The sequence below is a fragment of the Thunnus thynnus genome, chromosome 19 (genome assembly GCF_963924715.1).
Source record: "Thunnus thynnus chromosome 19, fThuThy2.1, whole genome shotgun sequence".
In the NCBI taxonomy this organism is placed as follows: Eukaryota; Metazoa; Chordata; class Actinopteri; order Scombriformes; family Scombridae; genus Thunnus; species Thunnus thynnus.
The window spans coordinates 7,222,147-7,235,669 of record NC_089535.1 but is presented as its reverse complement, the minus strand read 5'-3'; the positions used below and the strand labels follow the sequence as shown (position 1 = coordinate 7,235,669).

The window sequence follows — 13,523 nt, the reverse complement described above, 5'->3', positions numbered from 1 at the left end:
TACAGTTCAAATAGGAGCTGCTGATACCTAATTTGGCGTGACTTTTTATGGTGCAAATTTGCCAAAAGGTAAACAAATATAGGCAAAAACTAGCAGGGTTCAAGATGTACCACGTTGCTAACTCGCTTACTCCATGACAACATTAATCCCCTTGCTTGCTTACAAAGCATTATGGGAACTGTTGTTCCAAAACTTAGACTGTGATTGTCCCAAATAGAAGTAAGAAAATGTCAACAGACAAGTCAACAATAGGCAAAATCCATTATTAGCTTGATAGATTTGTTTGACATTATTAAGGCTCAGGAATCCCTGTCAGCGTGGTTCTTATATTCCTAGAACACTGACAGTCTCCTTTATCCACTCTTATACAGATATTTTATTTGTGCTGAAAACCAAAAACTCAAACTATTTTTAGCTGCATGAACCTATTTCTCATTACAACTGTCCTACCACGTTTCTGTTACAACTCACATGCAATTTGATGGCATTTCTAAGATGCTAAGTGGATAATTTTGAAAATAACAATGACATTTAGTGACTCTAATATGATTATCATTCACTTTCTTACATTTAAGGTGCCTCGTGGCACTTACAGTAATAACTGAATGCAATAAAAATGGGAAATCTAAACCTCTCATCATTCCCAGCTCGCTCTGAGAGATACCATCACCTGGAGACAGAGGAGGAGGATACAAATGATGAAGACTTCAACGTGGAGCTGCGGCAATTCTCCTCTTGTTCTCACCGATTCTCCAAGGTGTGCCCTTAATCTTCACTCTCAAATATCTCTAGTGTCAGATTAACACTTTAGCATTATCATTACCGCCAAAGATGTTAGTCATGCAAATGAGTCAATGCCCTCATCTGTCCTGATCCCTCTCTCATGGGAAAGAACACATGAGCAATTGGTATTTCATATGGAAATGTGTGTCTAGAAAACATAACCCCCCTCTACGTCTCCTTTTAACCCTACAGTATTAAACATAGATTTCAGCTTTGCATATATTTTCCGCTTGCAAATCAGATCTGTTTTTGTGTGTGTGTGTGTGATAATGTGGAGCACAATACACACAACAGTCATACAAGCTGGGAGTCATTGTTGTGCTGCATTGCAGTACGCTTCCCTCTCACATCAAAACAAAAGCATTACAGCGTGTCTCAGAAAGCAGCGGGGCGTCTCAGAGGAAGTGTCGAGCTATACTGAACCTTTCCTCAGCTGCACCTAAACTCCATGCTTGTAAGACATGACGAAGTCTGCATTAACGCAGACATACTGGTGTTTCTGGTCTCAAACCCAAGTGTATCTTATTCTAAATGTTTCCAAACATCTCCATAAAGAACAGAATTTTGCATTTGTAGCGTGCATCTACTAACATGAATCATTCGTCTCTGTGTGATTGTCAGGTTTACAGCAGCCTGGATCTGTCCCGCGGTCACCTGGAGGAGAAGGGAGAGACGGAGGAGAAGAAGAGTGAGAGCCCACTGACTGTGGACTCTCTCAGCTGGACGCCAGACTTTGCTGAGATGTATGCTCGCTTCTTTAGAATCAAGATTACAGCTCATTAAGCCTCTATACAGTATGTTGTAGAGATTGAATCCACAGTTTAGTGCACAATGCCTGAACTTACAGTAACAGAAATCTAATTCTTTTTGGTATTTGGCCAGCCATTCTCCTACAACCTCCATACTGGAATAAGTATTCAAAGGAGAGAATTTTATGCTAAAAAGACTGAAGCTTTGGGAGGTCCTCGCTTGATTCGACTTACTTAGACTACTGAGGCCTTATATTAACTTCAGTCTAACTTCAGAATGCAATTTTGGACAGAAAGAGGACTGTAGATTTTGTCCTTGATCACTTACATTGGAATAGTGTTCATAAATGATCTATTTCTAGGCCAGTATGAAGAGAAGGAAAAATTACAGTGACCAATAAGTCAATAATTTCAATATACTGTACGTATAAGCAAGTGAAAAAATGTGAACTGATCCTTTAAGATACTATGAATACAGTATTAATCAAAATATGTTATTTTCTAGGGATTTATATTTATTTATATTAGATAAGCAATTTAAAAGTCTAAACTGTTAACAAGCAGGAAAACATACATCATTATAGAGAATCTGTGTGTCTTGTATTGACAATTTTAGTCTTTGCATTTATATTTATTATAAATAACTCTTTCAAGTTAAGCGCGAGTCTCATGAGAGTCTGTTTTCTCCTTCAACCAGGCCCTCCCTGTCCCACTCGACAGACACCGAGAGCATGAATCAGGCCGCTCGCCCCAGCTTGCTACCAAAGTTCGCCATCTCAGCTGAGAGCGAAGGAGACGAGTCCTCGGGCCTCGGTGACCCCAGCAAGGCGTCCTTCTCCATCGGAGAGCTCCCGCAGGATGAGCCTGACGCGACCACTCCCGGCAGCACCCACAGTGGAGCAACTCTCTCTGGTACAAAATTACACTGTCTATATTACATCGTACACAGCTTGATGATACATGTGCTTCGTTTTAAATTGAGAAAAATCAGGAAGTTGTGAGAAACCTGTGTGTTTCTTCATTCATTCATCAGGATGCTTCCCCAGCAGCAACCACTGCCAAATGATTATGACAAAGAAAAGTCCTGATAAGTTCAGTATAGTTGTGTTCCTCATTCCATACACATCTTTTCTGATAATTAGGAAGTTTCTCTGAACATTTGGACCAACTGACGCCCAGAGGTGAAGGGGTGCAGAGCCCCGACAGTAGCAGTCATATCTCTGGAGACCAGGGGGTGCAGACCGCCTCTCTGCGACCTGAGAGCGCTGCGGAGAAGACCGGAGCTGTGGCTAAAGTCCCAAAGTCTGTGTCAACTGGCGCCCTTTCGCTCATGATCCCCGGGGGTAAGTCGGAGAACACATACACAAAGATATGGATACGCTGACTCAGAAATATGATCTCAACCGTGAAGGTTGACGTACATCAGAGCAATTACGTTTCAAGAATAACAAAAAGAGGTAATGTGAAAGAGATGAAAGCACACTATGGATCTGTGTGAAATTGGCCCAGCATGACTCCTGCTGTGAGTTCAATTTTACAGAGTAGCTGCAAGCAAGTAGCCAAGTACCAGCTGCTAACAAGGAAAGTAAGCAGGCAGGGCGAAAGCATGAAGTCTTCACTGCTGGGAGAGAGAAAATCCCATTAGTTTCACCCACAGCGGGAGCAGGATGAACCGCGCTCATGAGCTTTATAGCAACACCTCAGTGCTGGCTCGGAAAGTCAAAGTCTGATTGATTAAATAAGAGAATCTGCGCAGGTGGTGATCATCTCCTGTTTTTCCAGATATCTTCGGGGTGTCTCCGCTGGCCAGCCCTCTATCTCCCTACTCCCTCTCCTCAGATCCTTCCTCGAGAGATTCCTCTCCAAGCCGAGACTCCTCACTGTGTACAACCAACCCGCGGCAGCCTGTCGTCATCCACAGCTCTGGGAAGAAGTTTGGCTTCACGCTGAGGGCAATCCGGGTGTACGCCTGTGACGGTGACATCTACACTGTATACCACATGGTCTGGGTAAGGACTATATCCGCCTCTAATAATCATTCATTTGGCTGCCAATCGAACTCTGAGACCACCTAGTTTGTGGTGTTAAAGCAAAGCAGACCAACAACAGGATTGTGTGAGAGTAGATGTGTGATTTTAAACATCTAAACAACTATTAAAACCATCTGCTGATCATCAACTGTGAAGAAAGTGATCTCCTCATCTGTACAAGTGATATATGAGCCAAAATCATTTTGTAACCATGGTAACAAATACGCACATCACCTCATGAGCGTAGGGATATTCCCCTGATCAATCAGAAATTAAAAGCAGCAGTTCCCCAGTAAGTGTGTAAAATGTAATATTAAATGCCTTTTTTGTCTGTTTATCACTATTTATGATGTACGATGTCTCAACTAATAATGCTCATAATCTATCTGTCAAACAGAACGTAGAAGACGGCGGGCCCGCACATAAAGCCGGACTCAAAGCCGGAGACCTCATCACTCATGTGAACGGAGAACCAGTTCACGGTCTCGTCCACACTGAAGTGGTGGAGCTCCTGCTCAAGGTAAATGAATGTGTATCCATCTTTAAACTGCATATCTTCTGGGGGTTTTTATTTTGTTGTCAAATATACTACATGTGTGCTCTATATCTCTAGACATCTTGACAAACTTTAGGTAAAAGACAAGAATAATAACTTGAAGTCAAGTCAGTTTTATTTATATAGCTTAATATCACAAATTTGCCTGCGGGGGCTTTACAATTTGTACAGTATAGAACATCCTCTGTCCTTAGACCCTCAATTTGAATAAGGAAAATCTCCCCCCAAAAAAACCCAATAAAAAATACATAAATTAATAAATTTGACTTGACAAATAAATTGCAAATACTTCAGGAGCCCTTTAGAGTGACAGTTATGCAGCACAGACTTTTTTTTTCATAGTCATTACTGCTGCGGTTCAGGTTCATTTTGATATTCTTCATGGTGTTTAGAAAATGTAATTTAGTATAAATTAATTGAATGGCCCAACTTTAATTAACTTGAGGACCAAGAGCTCGTGTGAAGTCACAATACTGACCAAACAGGCTGCAAAATAACAGCTACTGAAATTCATATGAGGTAAAAACCTGCTGAGTGAAGGTTTCCATCTCAAACGCTGCAGGCTGAGCTGACCAGTAGCTCTTTGGAAAGGGGAGAAAGTAAACATTTCAGCTGTGATGCAGTTATCCTATACTACTGTTTAACTGCTCAATCACAAAGAATTTAAAATTTCCTCCATAAACATCTTTGACTTAATACTATTAATATTTGAAGTGGGACATTAAAGGCTTGTCTACCATATACAATGTTACTCTAACACTGACTGCAATCACAAAGTAATTAAAAAATCTCTAAATTGACATGTCTAGTAGTCTGACTTCAGTTTTAATATTTTAATGATGCATAACCGCAGTAATGTAGACACTTATTATTTAAAAAAAGAAATTGTCTTAATCAAGGTCATTTTTCTCCCTCAGGAAAAAATCGTCTTGGCCGTATGTCGTGTCATGAATGTCAAAAGTTTTGTTCTTCCTCTTCAGAGTGGTAGCAAAGTGGCCATCTCCACAACCCCCTTTGAAAATACTTCAATAAAAACCGGTCCTGCCAGGAGGAACAGCTACAGGAGCAAGATGGTTAGATGTGCCAAGAAGCCCAAGAAAGAAAAAACACCAGAAAGGTACAAATCTTCAATAGACACTCCACAGAATTTTATTCTTTACAAAGCTTTTTCTCTCCCATTTTTTTTTTTCTGAATGTAACCACAAGGTGTGCCTCTTAAAAATGGCACAGCTTTGCACCACTTCAGTCAGTCAGACACTCATCATGCCCACAGTCTGGAGTCAGGCTCCATACTAAAATAGCTTAAAAGGTTAACGAGGACCATAGATAAGAATTCCTTTGCTCATACATTTTTCTGTAAGCACCAGTACATTGCTGAAAGATACAGTGAAGAATTTTTGTTTGAAATGTAGCTGTGCATAATAAAGTAGAGCACTGTTTACAGTTTATTAGTTCTGCAGAAAAGTCATGAGTTAATAATCTGCAGTGAGTAGACGTTACTATGCCTCCTATTGGCCACCAGGGGGCTGACAGATGGCACTAAGGGAATATTTCAAGATGGGAGTGAGTTTATTGGATCAATATGTCATTTTGCTTCTAAAACAGTAAAAGGAGAATGTGGAAATGTGCAAAATGGGTTTACTGTAAGAATAGAAAATACATAATATAGAAATGTAATAAACTTGCACATAAGACACATTCAGTAACATCAGAATTTACATCAACATATTTTCTAGTTTTGAGTAATAGAAGCTGGTTTTATATGAACTCAACATCACTATTTAATTCCTTTTTTGAGTTATTATTTAATAAAGGAATTACAAAATAGGGACTGATTTCTATATTCTTTGTCTCACTTTGTTTTTTTCAGGAGACGCTCCCTCTTCAGGCGTTTTGCGATGCAGCCCTCCCCTCTCCTGCATACAAGCCGAAGTTTCTCCTCTCTCAACCACTCTCTTTCATCTGGCGAGAGTCTCCCTGGCTCCCCTACCCACAGTCTCTCCCCTCGTTCCCCTACTGCCGCCTTTCGCCCCACACCTGATTTCACCCAGTCAGGTACAGATTTTAATTTATTTTGATGATAGCTTGAATATTCAGAGATTTTACTGTTTGCTTTTCATATATTATATGTTACTTACATCCTTTTTTTTTGTCATTTATGACTTTCAGGTGGCAACTCTTCCCAGAGTAGCTCTCCCAGCTCCAGCGCTCCAAACTCCCCTGCAGGCTCAGGCCACATTCGTCCCAGTACTCTCCATGGTCTCGGCCCCAAACTGCCAGGTCAAAGGCTTCGTCAGGGGCGTCGCAAGTCTGCCGGTAGCATTCCTCTCTCTCCTTTGGCTCGCACACCTTCACCTACCCCTCAGCCAACATCTCCTCAGCGTTCACCGTCTCCTCTTCTTAGTGGACATTCTGTTGCCATTTCCAAGACAACCCAAGCTTTCCCAGCCAAGATACATTCCCCACCTACAATTGTACGCCATATCGTACGCCCCAAAAGTGCTGAGCCACCTCGCTCACCCCTCCTGAAACGAGTCCAGTCCGAGGAGAAGCTGTCCCCCTCTTACACAGGAGACAAGAAGCACCTGTGTCCTAGAAAACACAGCCTGGAAGTGACCCAAGAGGAGGTGCAGGATGAGGAACTGAGAGCTGGGGACCGCGATTACACCGTTTTGCAGAGTGTGGACGAAACAGCCTGCGAGCCAGTGGCGATCACCCGTGTGCGACCTGTTGAGCAGGGTTGCTTAAAGAGGCCCAACAGTCGCAAGATGGGCCGACAGGAATCTGTTGAAGATCTGGACAAGGAAAAGCTGAAATCCAAGATGGTTGTGAAGCGACAAGACTGGTCAGAGAGGAGGGAGTCTCTGCAGAAGCAAGATGCGCTGCGTGAATCTGACTCATCTGCCTTGTGCAGTGATGACAGGGAGGAAAGTTTTCTGGTCCGGGGTCAAAGCAAAACTCAGAGTAGCCCAGATTCTGGCCCTTTGGAGGCCAAAGCTGCCAGCGCCACCCTTAAAGATGTGCTGTATAAAAAACTTAACACACGTGTCTCTGAGGGCATCACTGAATCGTCTGGTAGCAGCAGTGAAAGTGAAGGCGGACTCCGATCGAGCCTCTGCTCTATTCACTCAGATCGGCAGCACTCCAGACAGGGTAAAGACAACATGAAGCCTGACAGACTGGACTTCAAAGCTCCCAACATCGAGTTCACCAGGAAGAGGCTGTCATTTGAAGAACGAGAGGACTGCATCTGTCGGTTGTCTTCCGGCCTCCATGAGAACCTCCACTTTGGCTCCACCAGGTCTAAGAGCCTCCAGCTGGACACAGCCATGTCTCATGACCACATGAAGGCAGGACTGGGAAGTATTCACTCAAGCCCTGAAGGTCTGGCCCCTAAGCTTTTCTCCGGCAGAGGAGAGAGCGCTGTGGAAAAGCTCCAGCTCATCTCCTCCGCGGAGTCTCCTCTTCGAAAGACTTCATCTGAATATAAACTAGAGGGACGCCATGTCTCCTCTCTCAAACCTCTGGAGGGCACTCTGGATATTGGCCTGCTCTCAGGGCCCAGAGTCTCCAAAACAGAGACCTGTTTATCCAAAATGGTGGAGAACACAAACAACACTGTTTCTGTGAGTCCTCCAATTTGGCTCCAGAGCCCTACTGAGAAACAAATAACCATCCCCCAACTGAAAACTGCAGACAAGCTGAAGAGCCCCCTCGCTTGTTCCCCAGGTCCTGAAGCCGTTTCCTCTCTAAATAGCATAGTTGTCTCCAAAGAGCAGTCAAATCATTTAGCCACGGAGGTAAAGAGCAGTACAAGTGGTGAGAAAATACAGGACAGACATAGTGATTCATTAAAGCCCCCTACCAGCAAAGGGGAAACCTCAACTTTTACTGTTAAACAAGAAAGCAGGACTGGTATGAAGGCCAGTTCATCTCTGGCTCATGAACATAGAGCCCCTCGACATAGCTCCCACTTCTCCTCCTGTGGAAAAACACCCTCCATACGGGAAGTCAGCAATGAAGATCAGGAAGATGAAGTGGAACAGCAGGAAATCACACAACACACTACATCACAAAATGTTGACAGCTGCAAGACAGTGGTCTCTTTGACTTCAGCAAAGCTGGAGTTGGACATAAAAACATCCCCTGCATTGACACAAGTGGAGACTGTAGCTACAGCTGCAAATGCATCATTACCTGTGTCAATGAAGCAGAGTATAAACTCTGGTTTGGACAAAGGTCAGCCTCAGAGCTGTGATAAACCAGCTACGGCACAGATCTCAAACATGACCTCTGCTTCTAAGGTGAATGTACAGAACAACTCTGCATCTGTACACGTTCCAGAGAATGTGCTTTCAAGACAGCAACTGTTGAACATCTGCTCTTCTAATAATATCACAACTTCAGCATCTGGTTCTGTGCATAAAGATAAAACCTGCAGTCCAAACTCGAAAGGCCGGGATTGCTCCGAAAGACCCACTAGCAGGGACAGTGTTCAGTCTAACAGGTCAGCTGTGAAGGTGGTTGGTGATACAGGCAGCCCAGGGTCTAAGAAGGAAGTTAACACATGTACCACAGTTGAAAAAGTGGAGCAGAAAAAGGAGGTTTCTACTGTCAAGACGACCACCTCATCAAACAACATCACAGAAATCACACTGACTGTAAACAAAAAGAAAGTTAACACTGTGTCTGCTGGTGCAACAGAGAGTAGTAGCATAACGGCGCAGAAGAAAGAGGACCCCATATCACCAAAGACAAAGAATAAAGGCAATGTGAAAGATTCAGAGCAGCTATCCAATCACCATCCAGCTGAAAAAGCACAGCACAAATCACCCGATTCAGCGTCTTGCACCTCTAAAAAACAAGAAACTGTCATCAATGTAAAAGAAAACACCGTAGTAGCTACAGCAAAGCAGAAATGTTCAGCTCCAGCAATTACAAATGAAAACGTTTCGAGTCTCAAAAGTAAGTCGAGGCCTGACCCACAACCTGTGCAACAGACCGCTGTGAAGACAGAGAAGGAAACCAAAACACCTCCTCCTGTCCAAGTAGTCAAGGGAAGTCCAAATTCAAAACAGAGAGATGCGTCTAAAGAATCCGTGCTCTCAACTTCAACCGTTCAAGTAACACATGACTCCAAACGGAAAGAAGCCACGTTGCCATCCACTGGAGTTCATGTAAAGCGGGAAGAATCGGCCCAGCCGACACATCCTTCTCCAACTTTTGCAGATGTGAAACAAAAGGAAACACAGCCCAAAAGTTCTGTAGCAACATCAACTCATGTAGTAAAAGAAATAAAAGAAAACACAGACTCGAAGCCAAAATCTCTCCCTCCTAAAACGGCCCCCTCATCGGCAACTCTAAAGCCCTCTGTAGCTCCACCGCAAGTTATTAAGCAAAGTCTTGATGCCAAACATAAAGACCCCTCACCCAAAACCCCAGCTGTTAAAGACCATCATGACTCAAAACCAAAAGTCGTCGCTTCACCTCTTACTGCACCTCAAAATCAGCTGCAGCAGCTCAGGAAGGAGCCTCCGCCACCGTCAGACGTTCCCTCTCAGCCTGATCCGTCACCGGTGCCGCTGAAACCCGCAGCGAAAAAAGAAACACATTCACCCAGCAGTGCAGCCGCCTCAGGCAGGGTCTCCACCTGCGCACCCCAGGAGGCTGTAGTCAAGGTATCCAAGGAAAGCCCCAAGTCTGAGGCGTCTAAACCGGACAGTTGCAAAAGCCCGGATACCAGAGTCACCACCCCGGACAAACAGGTGTCCTCCAGCCGGAAGGAGCAGGCTGAGAGGAAGAAAAAAGAAACTGTTCAAGACGTCACGTCTGCACAGAAAAACACAAAGAGAGACACATCCAGAGCTACTCCGTCTGCTGTAAAAGAAAGTTCAGACAAAGACACTGGCAGGTGCAAGCAGCAGAAGGAGTCACCACGCAGTTCAAGTAACAAAAAGTAAAGAGAGAAGGGAAAACATTACTGCTCCACAGAATCCAGATTTAATAAAAACAAATGTTAGAAATGGTTTGTGCAAGCATCATCATGCCTTCTTTTTTTTTGTTTGAGGACCGGGCAATCTGTTACAAGCTGATAGAGAGGTAGGGTGTGTGTGTGTGTGTGCGTGCGTGTGTGTGTGTGCATTTAATAAGATTACTTCTGACAACACATGTAAATGTTTCGAGGTGTGAATGTAGGCAATCATTTTGCTGATAATTTCTGGTATGTTGTGTTTTACTTTTGCATCAAGTTGAATGTTTGGAAGTTGTTTTTTTTTTTTCTGTTCATCGCAGAATGCTTCGTGCAATCAGTATGTCAGGGGGCAATAGGGAGGAGCCTTACAAAGGTCGCGATGTACTGTAGAGTCAGTGCCATAAATGATTTTGAATTGCACTCTTACTTCTAGACTTGGAGGACCTGATGTCGAAGGCGATAGTCTTTTAATGCAGTAGACCATGCAATGTTGCTTAGCAATATAGCAATGTTGTATCACAATTGTTTCTGTTCATTATAATCAAATTATTTTTTACGTTGGGTTTTGTGCATTGGTACACAGAGGGAATGCACTCTGTTCTGTGCTTTTCACCTAAAACTTTGAAAATATGGAATCATCTTAACGGTTCTAGGAATCATATAATTAGTGACGGGGCCTTAGAATAATGGGAAATAAAACTTGCTGTTCTTAGCAAGGCGTGGTGTTCATTCACATTCCTCTGACATCTGTACATATATTTTTTGATTTTTATGCAATATGGTGTAAATATGATAACACTGTAAAACTGGGATACATGGGCTTACATGATTGTCATTTGTATTATATGTATAGATTTTGCAGTGTCATGTTTGTATGCTCGATATTAGAGAATCATGTTCCGCTTGATAAACTCTGTGGTCAAAAGTAAGCTAACGTGATGTATCTCGTCAAAAAGGCATCCTATCGTTTTGTGACTTTTAACATGTTTTCACATGTTCCAAAATTAACTTGAAGAGAGAAAGAGACAAAAAAAAGGCATTTGGGGAGGGGGAGGGGAGAGGGTAACTGGGCTATTTCTAAAAATGTAGCATTATATAACAAAACTGTGAGGGCTGCCAGCGTTTCCCAAGAATGTCTTTATTGTTGATAATGTATTTGCAGGCTGACTATGGTTTGAAGAATGATGACTGTGTAAAATATGAAGTATTGTCGTTTGATTGGTGAGATGAACCAGCAATTCTGCGTATGTTTGCCAATAATTACTGCAGTAGATTTCTAAAGGATGTGGACATCATCATCTCCGGTTGTGTCCATGTCTGCCCAGAATGATGTAAGATCACTCGTGTGTGTGAAAAAAGATAAGATCTGAAAGAGTTTCAAGTCCAAGACCGCAGACACTGTCAGGGTTTCAAAGGATGTCAGGCTTCAGTCTCTCAGTGTTGTATAAGTCATGTGTTAGTGTTTCGATCTCAACGCAGAGCCTGGGTTTAAGATTTTTATGTGAGGAATCCTGATTATTTGCATAGTTCATGTCCGCATCATACATTTGATGTTAACGTGCAAATACTTGGTACTATAGGCTGCCATATATCAGCTTTTCTCATTCTGCTATTTACACATACACACACACACAATGTTTCTAAACTGTAGATGCCTTTAAATTGCAAACCCTAAACGACAACCAGAAAGTAGCCTAGGACACTACGTATGTAATGCAGTATTTGCTCTGTCGTGCTGGCTATATAAAAATAATAATCTTGAATACTACATATACTCTACAGTATGTTGAAGTCAAATAGGAAAATCCTTCATTTAAACTTGACACAGAATATAGCTTATCTAAACGGCACACCGTTGTGTATCCGAGAATGAAACCGAAACACGTGAGATTGATCGCAGAGATTTTTAACGTTAAAAGAATCTAATGTTTACTCGCATTAGATATTGTAAATGTATCGCTAATGTATTGTGAGAGAACAAATGCACCTTAATGTTTGCCATTTATTCAGTTCAATGGGTGAGCAAAAGAAGAAAATTGGAACTGAAATTGTTTATGAATCCCCCATGTGTCCTGACTTTGAGACTGAAATGAATCACCAAATTTTATTTCAATAAATAAACATGTAATTTCCCCCCTTACACACACACTTTTTTTTTTTTTTTTTCCCTGTGGCGACATTTAAATCCTCAAAGCACATTCAATGTTTGTTTACAAAGCTTCATGGATGTATATTTTGTATATTGTTGATTTGCCAAATCTATGTTCTGTGTCACAGATAATGTTGTTTATAGTATAGTGTGAGACTTTGCTCCTTTGCCACCAGGATGTAAGAACATTTGTTTGTGCAGTAATCAACGTCTTTTCATGTCAGGTTCTTCTTTGTCTGCTTGTCTTTTTTCAGTTTCCTTTTTTTTTTTTTCCCTCCTCTGTGCAAAACTAGTATTAGATGAACTTGCTTATGATGGTTTGTCTTTTAGAATATGTGCAATAAAAGTGTTTTGAGTTTTGTATTTTGCCCAAGGAAAGCTCTATGGATGTCATAGATGTTGTAAATTAAAACAGATATTTATACTTCTAATGTTGCGTAATACTGAAAATAAAATGGAATTATAAATTATTCTTTTAGTCTTCATTTGTTTTATGGCATATATATATTTTGCCAAAAATATATACACACAAGTAGAGAAGCGTCATGATGAGAAGATGAGAACTCCCGCAACACTTGTATCATCAGAGTCATCATAAAACACATTACAAACACCATTTAAATAAAGTAAGTTGGGTATGAAAAAAGGTTAAAAAAAAGTTTTTAAAAAATATAAAAGACAACCAATCATATACAAATAGACACATATCAGCCAATGGGATGGGTTGGATATATGGTCATGTGGTTTCAGGCCAATCGTTGTCCAAGAAGGGACATGGGTGACACCATATTTGGTCCCTTAACTAGAGAGGTGCAACTAGAGGATGGTACTTGGGTTCATCCAACAATGTGCCTATTAGATATGGCATACAGGCTTTATAAAGTGCTGTGTATAGAGGGAGCAGAAAGATGCATAGTACAACAATATAAACATATTGTAATGTCAGTCACACAGCAATATGGTATATTTATGTAAAGTTGATAACATTAGCGACCATAAGCTACTAGTCATAACAAATCAAGTAAAGCTTGACCCCTAAACAGAACAAGGATGTGTTTATTGTGTTTTATTGCTATTATTTCTTCTATCAAAAGTTACAGCCTCGCTTTAAGCCACTATGTACATTTTGAAATTGGTGATTTTGGTGGAAGTATCAAAAAAGTAATGATACTGTACGCTGACTGGACTTTGCCTTTTCTCACATTTTCTCAGTGACAGAATATTGGTCTTAATTTGAACCCACCAAGATAAGATGCTAGAAAAATCTAAAGACTTAAAGGACAGG

General features: G+C 41.7%; 1 protein-coding gene across 6 annotated transcripts in view; it reads left to right on the top strand.

Moving 5' to 3' along the window:
• The window catches only part of mast4 (microtubule associated serine/threonine kinase family member 4), a 103,493-nt gene extending 90,785 nt beyond the window's left edge, over nucleotides 1-12,708 (top strand). For all 6 annotated transcript variants that reach the window (XM_067575085.1, XM_067575084.1, XM_067575083.1 and 3 more), the window contains 9 exons: nucleotides 648-757; nucleotides 1,405-1,526; nucleotides 2,230-2,444; nucleotides 2,675-2,875; nucleotides 3,315-3,541; nucleotides 3,960-4,082; nucleotides 5,099-5,235; nucleotides 5,989-6,173; nucleotides 6,288-12,708. In XM_067575085.1, the coding sequence (XP_067431186.1) occupies nucleotides 648-757; nucleotides 1,405-1,526; nucleotides 2,230-2,444; nucleotides 2,675-2,875; nucleotides 3,315-3,541; nucleotides 3,960-4,082; nucleotides 5,099-5,235; nucleotides 5,989-6,173; nucleotides 6,288-10,078 (5,111 nt within the window). In that variant the 3' untranslated portion in view covers nucleotides 10,079-12,708. The remainder of the gene's footprint in view (nucleotides 1-647; nucleotides 758-1,404; nucleotides 1,527-2,229; nucleotides 2,445-2,674; nucleotides 2,876-3,314; nucleotides 3,542-3,959; nucleotides 4,083-5,098; nucleotides 5,236-5,988; nucleotides 6,174-6,287) is intronic.
• Nucleotides 12,709-13,523: the final 815 nt, after the last annotated feature.